Source organism: Glycine soja, chromosome 9 (assembly GCF_004193775.1).
Source record: "Glycine soja cultivar W05 chromosome 9, ASM419377v2, whole genome shotgun sequence".
In the NCBI taxonomy this organism is placed as follows: Eukaryota; Viridiplantae; Streptophyta; class Magnoliopsida; order Fabales; family Fabaceae; genus Glycine; species Glycine soja.
In genome coordinates, this window is record NC_041010.1 from 13,243,625 (window position 1) to 13,260,624 (window position 17,000).

The window sequence follows — 17,000 nt, forward strand, 5'->3', positions numbered from 1 at the left end:
CTTGCTTTAATCTTCAAATTCGCACTGTTTAAAAAAAATGAAAATGAAAAAAAAATTCAATTGCTGCAAATTCTGCAAATTCGTACTGTTCAAGAAAAAAGAGAAGAAGAAAAGAAGTGAAGTTGAATAAATGAGGTTTTGTTATGAGGACTTGATTTGGGAGCCTTGGTTGATTTTGTTGATATTAGAGGGTTTGGGTTTATTACTTGTGCTTAATTTCCACTTATTCCCCATTGCTCCTCTATTCCTTTGGGATTTAGCAACTTATTCCATATTTTTCCCTACCTTGTCCTTGGCCCCATTACAACCCTAAAAGACCTTTTGATCCTCATGTGCTTGTGTTTATGGGTTGATTGTCAATTGTAGAATCTTGCCAAGTTTATGTGGTGTTGGTTTTCATGGGTGCTTTGAGGGTTAATAGTAGCCTAGACACTTAAGAGATAGAGTGTATATCTTGTGAGGCTTTATCACTTTTCATTCTTGAGCTGATTTACTATTTTGCCATGATTGGGTTGCTTGGATGATTTTCACGAATGCCTTGACTCTTTGGATCTCTTCATGTTAGATGTTACCCATTCCTTTCATTCCTTGATGTTCATTGAGGAATATGTAAATGTTTTTGTTTGTCTCTCTTTGATATCCTTGGATTTTGTTCTTTATTTCATTTTGCCCAGGAGTGCAAAAGGCTAAGTATGGGGGGTTTTTGATGTGCCATTATTTTCTCCTATTTCATAACCCTTTTTGCACCATTTTAAGTACTGATTAGTCTTAATTGTCAAATTAATTAGGTAGTTTTATTATTTGGGCCCATTAAGCTAAATTGATGTTTTTAATCTAATTTCAGGAATTAATGAAGCATTGGGCTTGAATCCAGAATTGGGCTTGGACTTGAAGAGGGCAGACTATTTTATTCTACAAAATCTTATCTTATATAGATTTTATTTGATTTTATTTATGGGCTTGGATTTAAAACAGATTTGTAAGCTTTGGGGCTGGAAAACTTTATAATAGCACCAAGGTTCTAGTTTAGCTCTCTCTCTTCTCTTTCTCCTTTTTTTTCGTTTTTGCAATTCAAGTTCTGACTTTTCATTTTAGCAATAAAATTTTGTTCTTCAATCTATAATTTCGTTCTCTATTGATTAATGGAAGGCTAAGTCCCCAGCGTTGTTTTCTCTTGAGGATCAAACACAGTTCTCTTTGAGGTTCTATCATTATTGTTAAATTCTGTTCAGTTTTTCCTCTTCACTAATTACTCTGAATTTGTTGCTATTAATTCATGCATGCTTAGTGCTTGATTAATTGTCTCTGCGCTTAATTTATGTTCATGCTTAATGATCATTTATGAGTAATTTCTGTATGTGTTGCTTAATCACATAATGAATGCCTTATGTTAAATTTTGCTTAGTAATTTAATTTAGGGTTGGATTAAGTGGTTGAACTGATAAAGGATAAATTCTCGCAACCTAGGATAAGAGACTTGCTTGTGAATCAAGGGGAAGCAACGTATTTTAATTCTGATATTTTCTAATTCAATTTTACTCGCTGTTTAATTTACAAAAGCAAAGAACCCCCCTCCCCCCCGAATTTGTTACTATTTCCTACTATCTGTTATGAACATTTGGTCTATCATTGCTCGTTGGGAAATGACCTAGGATCACTTCCTAGTTACTGCATTTTAATGTTTATTTGATTCGGGTACGACCTCGATCACTCATCCAACTTGTTTCTAAACACCCATTTAGCTCTCACTACTTTCTTTTCTTGTGGTAGTTCTACAAGCTTCCAAATATCATTTTTCTTGAATTTTTCTAGTTCCTCTTGCATGGCTTTTACCCAGTTCTTATCTTCCATAGCATCATTAATATGCTTGGTTTCCACTTCTAAAATGAGAGTTATGAAACCTTGTTGTCTAAGAGATCCTCTTGTTTGGACTTTGGTTGAGGGGTCTCCAATGATTTGACTCTCTAGATGGTTCTTGCTTAGAATTTGACTCTCTACAAGCTTCCAAATATCATTTTTCTTGAATTTTTCTAGTTCCTCTTGCATGGATTTTACCCAGTTCTTATCTTCCATAGCATCATTAATATGCTTGGTTTCCACTTCTAAAATGAGAGTTATGAAACCTTGTTGTCTAAGAGATCCTCTTGTTTGGACTTTGGTTGAGGGGTCTCCAATGATTTGACTCTCTAGATGGTTCTTGCTTAGAATTTGTCCAATTGGTTCTCTTTGTTCTTGAGGTTGTCCTGTTACTTGATCAGACACATTCGTTCCTGTAGATTGTTCTACCAATGGTCCAATGTCTTCATTCAGTCTTAAATCTGCAAAAGATTCATCAAGCTCTGACATTTTTGTATTAGGCTTTGTGTTATTAAATCTTACAGGAATAACTTCTTCCACGACTAAGGTCTTGGAGTTGTAAACTTTGTATGCCTTGGATATTTTAGAGTACCCAAGTAATGTTCCATTAGCACACTTAAAGTCAAACTTTCCCAAGCTATCTTTAGTGTTAAGAATGAAACACTGACATCCAAAAGGATGGAAATATCAAATGTTGTGATTTTGTCCTTTCTATCGTTCTCAAGGAGATCTTTTTAGAATGAGTCTTATATAAATTGTGTTTTGTAAATAATAAGCAGTATTCGTTGCTTCAGCCTTGAAGTGTTTAGGTGTAGAGTTTCCATTGAACATGGTTCTGGTCATTTCTTGCAATGATCTATTCTTTCTCTCAACAACACCATTTCATTAAGGTTTTCTAGCAGTAGAGAAGTTATGAAGAATTTCATTCTCTTCACAAAATAGATGAAAGCTCTCATTTTCAAACTTTTCACCATGATCCCTTCTTATTGAAGTAATGCATATTCCCTTTTCATTTTGAACTCTTTTACAGAATTTAAAGAAGACCTCAAAGGACTCAAGATGAAGTATTGAATTGATAGAATTAAAGTGAAACAAGGTTCATCCTTTCCTCTCCTAGGTTGAAGGAATTGCACTCATAAAAATAATACAATGAATCCTAGAGTGTCTAATGGAATAATGGAGACATTTAGTAGGTGAAAGTCTAAAATATAATTCTAAGAACTGCTCAGGACTTTTACAATGTTACAATGAATGCCTAGCCTCTTATTTATAGAATTGTAGTTGAGTTTAATTAAGGAGATGATCATAAGAAACTACAAACAAATAATATCTCCAATTAATTCAAGTAATTATCTTCTTCTTCAGTTGTTTTATTCTTGAAAAATATCTTATTCTTGATTTTCCTAGATTTTATCTTCAATTTTTGCAATTTTTCCTTCCAGAACTTTTTGCTGATTTTGGACTTCTGGAGCTCTTGCTAGAATGACCTGTTTTTGCTTAACAACTATAAAAAAAATCATTAAAAATAACTAAAACATAAATTTCTACTTAAGACAAAGTAAAAACTGAATTTAAAGCTAATTTAATTCAAAACAAGGCTTAAAGTTAACTAAAATGTCAAATAAACATCACAAAATGCATATAAAAATACGGTAAATTTGACATTTTTCACATACGTAATGATCTCCATTGATGGATAATAGACATGTTACATTTTGATTTGATAGTTGTCATACCCTAATTTCGTTCGGGGACCATTTTTGATCGCTTCAGAATGCTTAAAACCCATCGCCGTGGAATCCGTAAAGTTTCGTGAGGTTTCGGAAAGAAAACAACCAAAAAACACAAAAACGGGGATGAACTTATCAAAGTGAGGGTGTAAATAGCAATTTTCAAATCTGGGCCCATCTAGAAGATTCTGGACTTTTTCTTGCTTCAGGTGGAAACAACCTAGCTCGCCTGGGCGAGCTGGGCGGCAACCACCTCCCCCATTTTGTTGAAAAATAGCATTCGAGACTTTCGTAATGCTTCTGTAACATTTCTGAAACCCTGAGTATGAATATATCACTTAAGATTGGTGAAAGGGGAGAGAAAAAAAGAAGAAAATCAAGTCCAATATGCTTCCACAATGCTTCTGTAACTTTTCCGTAAAAGCTTGGGCTCGCAAGAAACTTCCTGAGGAAGCCTGGGCAATATGGGGGGTGAACTTAGCAATATGGGGGGTGCATTAGGAAACTCAAGCTTGGCGACAACCTCCTCCCCATTTTGGCTATAAATAAGGGCAAAGATGCTAAGTAAAAGGGCCCCTGACCCCTATGCCATGTATTTCAGTTGTTTTTAGTGAAAAAAAAGTGATTCCGTGAAGAAAATCCAAGACGAGGTACTTCTGTAACTCTTCCAAGTTGTTTCCGTGAGCAATTCCGTGAAAATTTTTCGTCGTTCTTCGCTGTTCTTCGTCTGTTCTTCGTGCATTCTTCGGTCTTCAACCCGTAAGTTTTTGAATCTGAGACTTTCAATTCATTTCTTATTTTGTTGGCTTTCATCTTCATTTCGTTCACTTTCGGTTTTCTTTTCTTCCTCTTTTAATGAGCTTTTAACCATTTATTTAAGTCGTTATCTCGTCTAATAATTGATAAAATGAATTTCAACAGATCATTTGTGTTGTAATCTCGTTTGATCACTGCTAAAATAAAATATAACCGATTGTTCGCACTGTAACCTCAGTTAAATCGAAAAGCAAAATAATAATAAAATAATCAAAATATCTTTGAAAAAAATAATCAAAAAATCAATCAGACACTTTTTCTTTGAAAGTTTCCTCAAATGAATTGATTAATAACCAAAGTGAAACTAAGGTTAAAATCAACTCACAAACCAAGCTTTGTCCGCAAAAGTCACTTAAAGCCGTTTTAAGGTCCAACGCCTTAAATGGTCCTCTTTGCTTTTATCGGTTAACATGGACTGTTCAAAAGCATAAAATCAACACATAACTTTACCGCTTTTCATAAGAACTACGTAGGTCTGAGTTCCTCACCACAAATCGAGGATACGTAAGAGCAAAAACCCCGCTTTTGTCGACCACCTGTTTTAAAAAAAACAAGAGATCGTTAATGGTCCAATGCCTTAACATTTCTCTTCTTTCACAATCAAGAGATCGTTAATGGTCCAAAATGCTTTAATGTATCCTTTCAAAAGAATCAAAAGATCGTTTAATGGTCCAACGCCTTAAACGACTTTTGTTCGGTTAAAATCAATCTTGCGAAAAAGGATAAAAACAACTTAACCAACATTTAGTTCTGAAAGAACTATGTAAGTCTGATTTCCTCACCGCAATTGATGATACGTAGAAGTGAGGGAAACACCCTTGTCGACCACAAAAAAATAAAAAATACAAAAAAGCCCATAAAAAGCTAAAATAACATAAAAAGGGAAAAATACATAATTTTGAAGTCATGTCTTGCATACTCGATTAGAGGCTGTCGTCCCTTGTGACGGACGCGTGGGGTGCTAATACCTTCCCCGTGCGTAAAAATAACTCCCGAACCTTTCACACTTAAAGTTCGTAGACCACACGTTTCGGTTTTGCCGACCTTTTCCTCGAATAAACATTGGTGGCGACTCCACGCGTTTTCCTCCCTTGGAAGACGCACCCATGAGCCCCGCATCGCCCTCCCGCCGAAGGGTAGGTTGCGACAATAGTTCATTGAGATTAATCTTATAAAGCTTTTTCCTCTTAATAATGAAGAGTTAGGTCCCATTTTTGTGTTGGGCAACACACCCATCTTTGCTAAAGGAAACATCAAGTCCACTATCACATAATTGACTTATGCTAAGCAAATTATGTTTAAGCCCTTTAACAAAAAGTACATTATCAATGGGAGGATAGGGATCAATACTTATCTTTCCTACTCTTGCTATCTTTCCCTTCTAATTTCCTTCGAAAGTGACTATTCCACCATGCATAGGAGTCAAGCATTGAACATATACTTTTCTGATGTCCTGTGACGTAAGCAACCACTATCCAGGTACCATGATTGATGTGTTCTTTTTGTGGTTGAATATATCTGCAACATAAATTATTTTCTAATTAGGTACCCAAATTTTCTTAGGTCCTTTGTTGTTAGTTCTTAAAGCATTGGACGATCCAGTCTTTGGTAGATGTCTACACTTAGATGTCAGGTGTCCAACCTTTCCACATAAATAACATGGTTTCTTCATCATGAACATACTTCTTTCCTTTATATCCATTTCCATATTTGTTTGTTGGCATTTGCTGCATCTTAACATTTTGTTAAGTTTCTCAGTGCTTCCAACAAATTAGGATAGGGTTTCTCTTAGAAATTCAATCTCTTGATGAAGTGTAACAACATCTTAAGGTTGCTTTTGGATAGCCTCATACTGTTTAAGTTTATCATTTGAGAATTTCAGGCTTTTCTTATATCCTTCACATTCAACCCATAAGTTATGTTTATTTTCCTTCAAGTTTTCATTATTCTTATGGACTTGTGGACATTCTTTCAATAGATTACACCTTTCCTCATTTAGGTAATCATGAAGTTTATTGAGTGTGGTGTACTAATTTTGTAAGTCTTCTAGTTGATTTTTCAACTTCTGAAGGTCTTCCAGTATACTAGATCTTTCTTTACAAATTTCCTCAATCTCAAGTTGAAGTTTTGTTGTCTTTAACTTTAGACTTTCAAAGTCATCACATGATTGGGTAGAAATTGATGAAGAATATTCTATTTTTTCTTCATGTTTCCCTTGAAGTTGTTTATAATCTTTTGAAAAACTTTTGAAGTTCTTTCTCAAATTTTGATAAACTTTGGACAAAACAGATGAGTTGGAGATAAGTTCATGATATGCTAATTGAAGAATTTCAAGGTTGTTTATATTTACCTCTTCATCCGATTTTGAATCTGATCATTTTGATGCAGTGTCTACCATCAGATAGAGGTTGGCTTCTTCTTCTTCCTTTGTTTCTTCATCAGACGACGTGTCTTCTAGTTCTTCCCATGTGCTCATTAGTACTTTCTTGTCCTTTAGTTTGAAGTACTTTTCTTGTGAGTTGATTTATCAAGATCTAGAAATTCTTACTCAGAATGTCCAGTTTTCTTGCACCCATAGCACATGATGGAGCTTTTCTACTTGTCATTTCTTTCTCTATGTGGTTTCCTAGATCATTTCTAGTCCGATCCACTTCTTTCCTTCCATATGTTCCTTATCTTCCTTGAGATGAAGGCTAAATAATCATCTTCATTTGAGCCTTCATCATTAGACTCGTCATCATAAGGTGTATCAATGTTGACAACTTTGGATGTGCTTATGGACGTGGGTCAGGATGAAGATTCCTTGCAAGTAGAAAATGCTTTTGCTTTTTGTGCAGTTAGAGCCAAGGATTTACCCTTTTTGAATCCTTCATCTTGTTGAAGTTCCTATTCATGAACCTTTAAGGTTCCAACACAACTTTTCAATGGACATGGAGTCTAGGTTCTTCATAGTTATCAAGGCTATCACTTGCGGTCTCCGCTTTCTAGATAAACTTCTTAGAAATTTGTCAATATTATCACAATTATCAATTTTTTAAGGCAATGTAAGTCATTTGAAATAGTTTGGAAACATCCAAATATGGCCTGTATATCTTCATCTTCTTCCATAGTGAAGAGTTCATACTCATGTGTCAACAAGTTGAGCTTGTTGCGTTTTACTTGTTATGATCCTTCATACATCAAAGCTAATGGGTTACACATTTGTTTTGCACTTCTGTAGTTGTGGATCTTTGTATATTGTAATTTGTCACAAGTACTTTGTATATCACAAAGGATGAACTCTCTTAACCAAGTGTGTTTCTCAACAAATACTTTTCTTTTCTCTTCTTTTTTTGTTCATGTTCTTTGTTGTTTTTCTTCAATCCTTGATGTCGTATTTATAGGTAGAGAGAGACTCATAATTGTGGAGAGTATCTTCAGGATTGAATAATATGATTGTTGTACAGGTTGATCTTGTTTCTTGGAATAGGCAAATACTACATGTTTTTTGTCTGATATGATAAGAACTTTCAGTATTTGTCATTTATAACTCAATAGTGTCGTTAGACTTATAAAAGGAAATATAAGATTGATTTGCAATTATATTTCTTTTAATGCAAAATCATATAAACTGGCATAAATGGATAATTCAAATAAAATGCATATTCCAATAAGTGTTTGGATGGACTGGACGAGTACTTCCTACTTCTAGTAGATGAGGTAATCCACTAATAGATAAGTCTCACTTGGTGTTGCTTCCAATCATCAAATTTGTTGACTTACATGTAACAAAATGGTTAACACAAGTTTATATCTTTGTTTTCATCAAAACCTTAAGAAATGTCTAGGTTGCCCAGTGTCTAATAATTAGTGAAAACTTGGTGGGTTGCCAAGATCTCGATGTAGTCTTAGGGTAGAGACGAACCAGTATAATTTCTTGTGTGCTTTCCTTATTGATTATCTTTGTGTTAACTGATAAAGGGTTGAAATTTATTTTTAGATCTTATATCTTGTTTTGATCTATCAAGAAATTTTTTTTCTCATTGCTTGATAATGTCTTTCTCAAAACCTTCTTTATTTGTTTTAAGGTATATCTGCATCAGATGATAAACGTGCTTTCAGCTTTAGAAAAAGTTTTAAAGTTAAATAAAAAAAACACAATTCAACCCCCCTTTTTGTGTTATTTGATTCTACACATACAAACTTGTATAACACGTTCAACCATGGAATCTGAATTCATTGGTCTTAATTTAGCAAGACAAGAAGCTAAGTAGTTAAGGAACTTGTTGGTAGATGTTCCATTGTGGAAGAGATGATCTATACTAGTTTCTCTTCATTGTGATTCACAGACAACAATTGGAATTGCCATGAATAATGTATATAATGGAAAGAGGAGAAACATACACATTAGACACAATTTAGTTAAGGAATTGTTGAAGAATGGTGTGATCTCCTTGGAGTTTGTAAGATCTGAAAGGAACTTAGTGAACCCTCTCACTAAAGGTTTGACAAGAAAATTAGTCCTTGTAACATCAAGAGAGATAGGGTTTAAGCCCTTGTGTTGAGAAAAGTATGGTGCATACCATATCTTGAGGTTAATCATTCTTGAGCTCTTAATGTTTTCATAGCTCTTTGTGATGGTGCTTTTGAGATGTACTTGTGGATTCACCTACGTGAGTGTGAAGGAGGATCGCTTTCAATGAAAGACTTGAGTTGTCTTTCTAAAGCACTCACGAGTACCCAATGTGTGTGCATGGCCATTAAAAGTGCTTCGTTCAACAATTCAGATCATACATTCTATAAAAAAAAGGGTTTTGAGGAGTTACGAAAGACATGTAAATTCTCTTCTCTTCTCTTTTATATTTGACAGCTATGTTTTCCCCTCTTTTCTAGGTTTCTGATTTATAATTTTGGAAATTCATTTGTGCTTTTCATAGCTTAAGGCCACAAGTGCACGTGTTCATAGGGTCATTTTGTTAACCTTGGGGAGCAATCAGAATTTCAGATTTGCACCGTGGTCTAGCCGAATTTCACTTTCAATGCAATGGTTTCCACGACACAATGGCATATTTCGATAAGTGATTTGTTTCTGTTTGTACTACTAATCTGTATTTTCTAACACACAGCCCCTTCCCCTTTCCCTATAGACCACAACGCAACAACACAAACACTCACAACAAACAAAACAACACAAACACTAATATCTTGACGGGGTGGCGCGGATCTCAATATGGAGAATGATGCTAGCGTGGCATGATGGAGGCGTGATGGTTCTGGATCAAGGTGGGGGTTGCGACTTGGATCTGGGTTGGGTCGGGGTCAAAAAGAGGTGAAAGTCGCAAGGTGGTTTTGGATCTTTTAGGCTAGGTGGCATGTCAATGGTCTTGATTTGGTTAGAGGGGGGTCGCGCGACGGTGCTTGAGGACAGCGATGGAGTGACGCGGGATTTTGGGGAAGGGAAGTCTGAGGGTTGTAAGGATTTGATGAGTGGATAAAAGGGGAATTTCACACAAAGGTAGTGCCAATAGTTGCTCCCCGCAATTTTAAGCACTAAATAACGGGCTCAATATTTCCCAGGTTCGATGGGCCAACAAGACCCAAAAGGAAGAGCAGAACCCGGCCCAATAATCAAATAACCGTCTCTCTAAAAGGGTTGAATCAGGGTTTCATTGAATAGCTATTCAACTTGCTCGTCTCCTGCGGCGTGTTCAACAATCGGCGGCGAAAATGGTAAGAAAGATTCTCCACTCCTTTCACCGTCTATGCTTATCATCGGAATTATTCTCCGTTCCACTGTGACACGTGGCTTGTTGATGTTTGTGTAGCCTTCCCACAAGACGTTCAGAATCAAGAAGAAGCTCGCGAAGAAGATGAGGCAGAACAGACCCATCCCTTATTGGATCCGCATGAGAACCGACAACACTATCAGGTTCCGACTACCCTAATTTTTGTTATAGCTCGTTCTACAAACTTCTACCAAACGCTGCGTTTTGCAAATTTTGCCTCTGCCTCATTTAGTTCTTTTGATTTTTATCTATATTTCGTCAGGTACAATGCTAAGCGCAGGCACTGGCGCCGCACCAAGCTCGGATTTTAAGGTCCATGTCAACCTCCGACTCGAGATTTTTATATTGTTTTTGTTATTCTAGAATGTTACTAGCAATGTGTAAACTGGAAAGGTTTTAGCTTTTGGTCATGTGGTCACACAGAGGGATCATTGTTGAGCGTTTCCATATCTCTATTTTGTTTTTGTACTTTTTTTGGATATTAATCTGAGACTGAGATGGTAGTTTTTATTTACTGCCTTAGATTTTTATTTTTCTTTCTTTTTCCTTCAAGTTTGCAAACCCAATTTCGTAGGAATGTTGAATGGTGTTGTTCTCTACTGCTTGATGATAGTTAGAGTATTACAATGCATAGTTGCTTATATGAATGACTTATCATAATTTTATGGGCCTTGCTATTCTATACAGATTTAAGCATTTTAAATAAAAATTCACTCCAATGTTAAGATTGCTAAAGTGAATGCTTAAATTAATTTTGTGGGTCCTACAATACTTGAAAATATGTTTTTATGATATAATGTTGTTAAGTGATGCTTGGCAATTAAATAACTCCATGTCATATGCTTCATTGGGAATAAATTTAAGTAATTTTGCTTAAAGTTAAACAATTCATACAAGTACTCTATTGAAGATGTTCTTGGTTGGTTGGAGAGGTGACATGTGAAAAAATGTGCATGATTGCATTTGTATAATGCAAATTTAACTGCCATCGTTGCATACAAAATACTGGTCCTATTATGATTCGTCATATCTCTCTATGGAGCAGAAGCTGCTATATTATTGCCTTTGTTGAAAACCTAATTCAACGAAATATGAAAGGTGTTATTCTGATTTTTTATAACGTTGCTGAAGCAACAGGGTGAATATATGTTAAGAGTAGCTGCTGGAAATTACAATTGCATAGTAATTGTACGTATTGTGAGATTTTGCCAGTGGAATTGAATTGCATAACTACTTACAGACATGCCTACGGTATAGTTTGTTCAGCTACATTGATTTTGTTTTCCATTTAAAGTTAGTATAGATTATTGCAAGGCTGAGGGATTTGTGAGCTCCATATTGGGGTGTCATGACTATAAAGATAAACACAAAAGCTCGATTTAAGTTTAAACTGTCAAAAGGTTAATTTGCAGCTTGTTGAAGCATGATTTATGATTCTAAAGTGAAACGCCCACATGGCTCCGATACTTTTAATTGGAAGGTTTGGAGTAGTTAGTGGGAAACTTTCAAAATGAAATGTGGCATGAACTTGTTTTTGGCATTTTGGTTAAATATCCACTGGATAATGTGGCTGTACCTGTGATTGTTGAAGTAAGCAAAAACTCATTTAGGACCATTTGATGTTTATATATTTGCAATATTAGGGCATTGAAGGAACTGGCAGCAATTGATATACCACAACTATTGAGGTTTTTCAAGGAAAACTTTGGTTATGTTTGACAGGGCTTACCAGGAACTTATAATCTCTTTTCACTGGCTCATGATGTATTTTTTTTTACACGAACTAATTTTTCATGTTATTATAAGTAGTCTGTTTTTATAAGTTAAGTTAATTGAAATAGTTTATGAAAAATAAGGTAATTTATAAGGTTTTTTTTGTTCTCAATTTTAACCTTGTTATTTTATTTGAAATTTATTTTACCTTTTTATTCAATTTAAAAATTCTATTCTTTTTAATTTTCTGTGAAAAAAATCTTGCTTCTAATTTTATGTTCCTACACATGCGATACACGATTAACACGTCAATTATCATCATTATATCATCTCTTAAGGTTAAAAATTCTTTGAATCATATTAACTTTATAATTATTTGTTAAATTATTCTATTTTTTTTTCTAAAATTATATTATCTAATTCATTTTCTTTTATAATTTTTCTTTTTTGTTAATTAAATCTTATGCACATTTTTATACTATAAAACTTTAAAAATTATTATCCTATTTCTGAAGATGATAAGATTAAAAATAAAATTCAGATATTGGAAATATTAAAATATATCATTTTACACTATTTTGTCATTTATCAATCAGTCCTATAAAATATTTTTGAATAAAATAGGCTTAATTGTTAATTTTTTTTCACGTAAGTTTTCAATTTTTGCACATTCTACTAATGATAAAAGATGGATAATTTTTACTTTTGACATTGATTGTAACTATAACTTAATTGATGTAGAAAATGACTTTTTACATCGACCCTACTTACAATCATGATGCACAAAAATCTATAATTTTTTTTTACATTATTTTGTTACCAACATAATGATAAAATGCATGAAATTTAAAAATATGAATGGTAAAATTTATAAAATGTTGAAAGTTAAATAATAAAATTCATGAAAAAAAACTTGAGTGGTAAAGTCTACAAAATTATGAAAGTTAAGTGATAAAATTCGTAAAATAATAAAATTTTGATGATAAAATTTACAATTAAACCAATTAAATAAGCTATTTATACTAGTCCTTGTGGTCATTTATAATAGTCCTTTAATGATTTGGCACCCCAACCAACAAAATCAATTACTCCATTCTTTTCCTATTAAATTTGCAAGCATTTTTTCAATTTTGTCCTTCTTGGTTTGAAACAAATCACTTCTCCCATTCCACATTTCTCTCTCTTTCTCTCTCTCTAATTAACTATGACAACTCTTTTTTTCTCTCTCTAACTAACCTGTTTTTTTTTTGTTGGTTGACCTATTTCTCTCTCCCTAAAAAAGACACCCATTTTCCTATTGGTTGACTCGTTTCTCTCTCCAACTCAACTTTCCTTTTTCCATGTCACCCTTTAGGTTCTATGTTGAAGCATTTTTTTTTCCTTTATTATTCAATTTAATAAAAAGATCACGTAAAACAATGAGAATAAGGGTATAATAGACAGAAAAATAAATGTTATTTTGAACTTTGAAAATGACATATAAATAGGAACAAATTTTTGTAAAAAATCCAACACTTAAAAAAAGAATAGAGAGAGTAACTTCTAAGCTATCAATTAGCCTATAAGCTTTCAACTAGTTTATAAGTTAATTTTATCAAACATAGTCTTATTATCTACTCACTCAAACTTAAGTAAACCACACGGTTCTTTGTAATTTTTTTTTTGTTGCTTAAATATGTTTTTTTCAATTAAATTTAAATCATTTTCACTTTGGTTCTCTAAACTAAATATTAGTCTTTTAATTAAATACTTTTTTGCTTAAATATATTTTTCTCAATTTAACTTTGATCATTTTTCTTTTTTGTTCTCTTAACTAAAAATTGTTTTTTTTTTTTTTAGTTTAGAGAATCAAAAAGCAATGACAGGAAGAATTAAAAAAAAAGACTTGTAATGACGAATAACTAAAAAATGACGTTCGTTTTTTTAAGTTTTTTTTGTACAATAATATCTTTTAGTCCCTCAATTTTTGCCTAAGTTTTCTTTCAATTTTTCAAATTTAAAAGTGATGTTTTAATTTCTCAAGTTTAAAGTGTGTTTTCAGCTTTCTAATGAAAATATTGAGACTGACAATTCTAGAAACATTATTTATGACAATATTAAATTCTCAAAATACAGATTAATGACTATTGTTTTAAAATCTGTTGTATGGAGGTTTTAAATCTCAAAAGTCAATAAAGCAAAATTAATGAGAAATGAGAGCAACTCACTATCTTCCTCCATTGCTTTTAGCCTCAATAACCTCCATCAAGATCCTTGTGTTGCCTCTTCTGCTTCTCCTCTGATTCCACCATCATCTTTACTCATTCTCCTTTCCTTTTTCTAGCTCTCCCCCTTTTCTTTTATGGCATGGGAGGTCGCTGCCATGACGACATAGTTTGTTCTCATCTTCCTTATCATTTCACTTTCTCCCACTCTCTTTATTTCTTACTCTTTCTTCATCTCTCTCGCTCATCATCTTTTACTCTCCTTGCCTTGCTTCTTGGTATGACAATAAAATTAAACCATGTGGGTATCTATTCGATCCCACACCAGTTTTGATGGGAAAAATCCACTTTGATAGGGACAGGGCCGGGTTCAAATTTTCCCCAACTTAGGAAAGCGGGGTCGGGATTGGGTTCAAGTATGATACTCTCCTACCCCGAACCCATCTACTATGTATATTTATAATTATACATTTATATATCGGATTTGCTAACGTACACACTCTTATTTTTAGTGTGAGTGCATTAACAAGTTATAATAACTAAGATTGTCTTAAAATACACCATAGTTTGCTAACACACTCATACTCTAAAATAAAAGTGTGTATGTTGACAAATGCTAGTGGAGTTTGCTAATGTACACACACTAGCTTTTTTAAGTATAAGTACATTAGCTAGTTATAACTAGATATTATCTTAAAATTAACTAATGGTGTAACTTGTTAACACACTCATACTAAAAAAAATTGAAGTGTGTACATTAGCAAATCTCTTTATATATAATTCTATTATTATATATGATATATGTAACTATTAATTATATAATATCTAATTAATTTTTTATTTTTATAATTACTAGAGTGGGTGACCCCTAACATGCATGGTAAATTTTTTATTTTATAAAATATTTTAAATATAATAGTATTTTCTTAAATTTATATTAATAAATATTTACAAATTTATCAAATATAACATTTTTAATTATTAATTATTGTTGTACATGATAGATATAAAGTTGATTATATATTTGGTGGACTATGTTTTTTAAAATATAATGAATGATAGAAATAAAAATTAATTATGTGTTAAGTAAGGTAGAAATGAAACTTATACATACATATATAAGAGTTTCTAGTTAAAAAAAACAATATTTTTCATGAAATAATGTTTTTAACTATATTTTTAAATTAAAACTTAACTTCAACAATGAGTAAGATCAAGGTAAGGTATTATAGTACTGATTTTTATACCCATACTGATAAATAAATAATATTAATATGAATATGACATTAATGAAATTAATATCTCATTCATAGATTTTTTAATTATAATATTTTTTGAATAATAGAATTTAAATTTTTATATTCTCACTTTTAAATAAAAAATCCATGTATCCATACTTTTACGCCTGCAAAGTGTGTCCTTACCTGTGGGTACCTAAATGCACATACAAGTGTCCATTACCCACATTTTAATTAATATGAAAAATTGATAAATAAATAATAATAATTATGAAAATGATATTAATTAAATTAATATCTAATTCAAAGATTTTTTAATTATAAAAAGATTGTATAATGGATATTTATAGAAAATGCATAATGAATTACTCTAACTTAATTATCTCAATTTCATTATTATAAAGATGTATAAAAATCATTTACAATGTAAAAATAAAATGAAAAACAATTAAATTTTTATGCTCGTTATTTTTTTAAAAAAAACTCCATATCCATACTCATACCCATGTGAGTTGTGCTCTTATCCTATGGGTATCTAAATCCACATACCTATGTCCATTACCCACGTATAATAATATAAAAAAATATTTCAGCATTGTCTTTAAAATCATGGTTGAAATTGTTTTTATTTTTAAAATTAATATGTAAAATTCTTCCGATCCTTATCATCTAAGCATTTTATTATTGACTTACAATAAAGAGAAACTGAAACGCTTTTCACATAATAAGCGAGCACATTTGCATAATAGTTAACCATTATGAGGCATCGCTCTTTGCTATTGAAATATGGCTTCTTCTTAGCTAAAAAATAATTGTTTTCCATTGATATGAATATTGTTCACATGCAACTCTTCTCTTGGAGTATAAGTGTGAGGTGGAGTTTTACATTGTGTAGGAATGAAAAGGTTAAGCACCATATAAGTAAAGGTAAGACTCATAAACCTGAGCCTTAAGGTTTTGGGTTAAGGTGTGGTGTCAAGTTCACTTTATGTGATGTGCTTGTGGCTCATTAGTGTAAATCTTTCTGGTGTTTACCCCCTTTGAATTTCCCAACAATTGGTATCAGAGTTGAATGATCTTGCGGAAGCAAAGATTGAAGATGAAATTAAAATTAAAAAAAATAGTTGACAGAAGGATTGTTGGACAAAAGGATATTCTCTTATTTCTAGGATGGTGTTTAGAAATAAAGATAAGAGTTTGAACCACATTAAACAAATTTGTGATCTTTTTATATTTTGTTTATGGTGTTGTCTCTTGTTCTTGATTGTATGATTTATGAGTAATAAATATGAGCGTGTATTTTTTCCCAATAATTGGCATCAGAGTCGATGGTTTGACGTGGTTATCAGCTAGGACGAGTAAGATGGCGATGGTGGATCCTAGCCCAGGGATCCTTGTATCAAAAGTCTTCCTAATGGTGGGTTCAGACGACATATCTTGTGGGTGGAGCGATGATGCAAGTATCTAAAGCATGTGAACTCACTACTACAAATGAGCGTTTTTACGATAGTCATTCTACGACGATTCTTTGGAATCGCCTTAGAAAATGAACCGGTGACATTTTTGTAATTATGTTACTAAAAAAAGCCTTGTATGACACATATTCTTAGACGGTTATTGAACCGCCTTAAAATATGTGTTGGTCATAAAAATTACGACGGATTTTATTAAAACACC

At 32.7% G+C, this 17,000-nt stretch overlaps 1 protein-coding gene across 1 annotated transcript; it reads left to right on the plus strand.

Annotated features, from left to right (window-relative positions):
* Positions 1-9,955: 9,955 nt before the first annotated feature.
* On the plus strand, positions 9,956-10,773 carry LOC114366999 (60S ribosomal protein L39). Its single transcript, XM_028324056.1, has 3 exons — positions 9,956-10,112; positions 10,208-10,311; positions 10,431-10,773. The coding sequence occupies exons 1-3, from the start codon at positions 10,110-10,112 to the stop codon at positions 10,477-10,479; spliced, it is 156 nt and encodes a 51-aa protein (XP_028179857.1). The 5' UTR covers positions 9,956-10,109; the 3' UTR covers positions 10,480-10,773.
* The last annotated feature ends 6,227 nt before the right edge of the window (positions 10,774-17,000 follow it).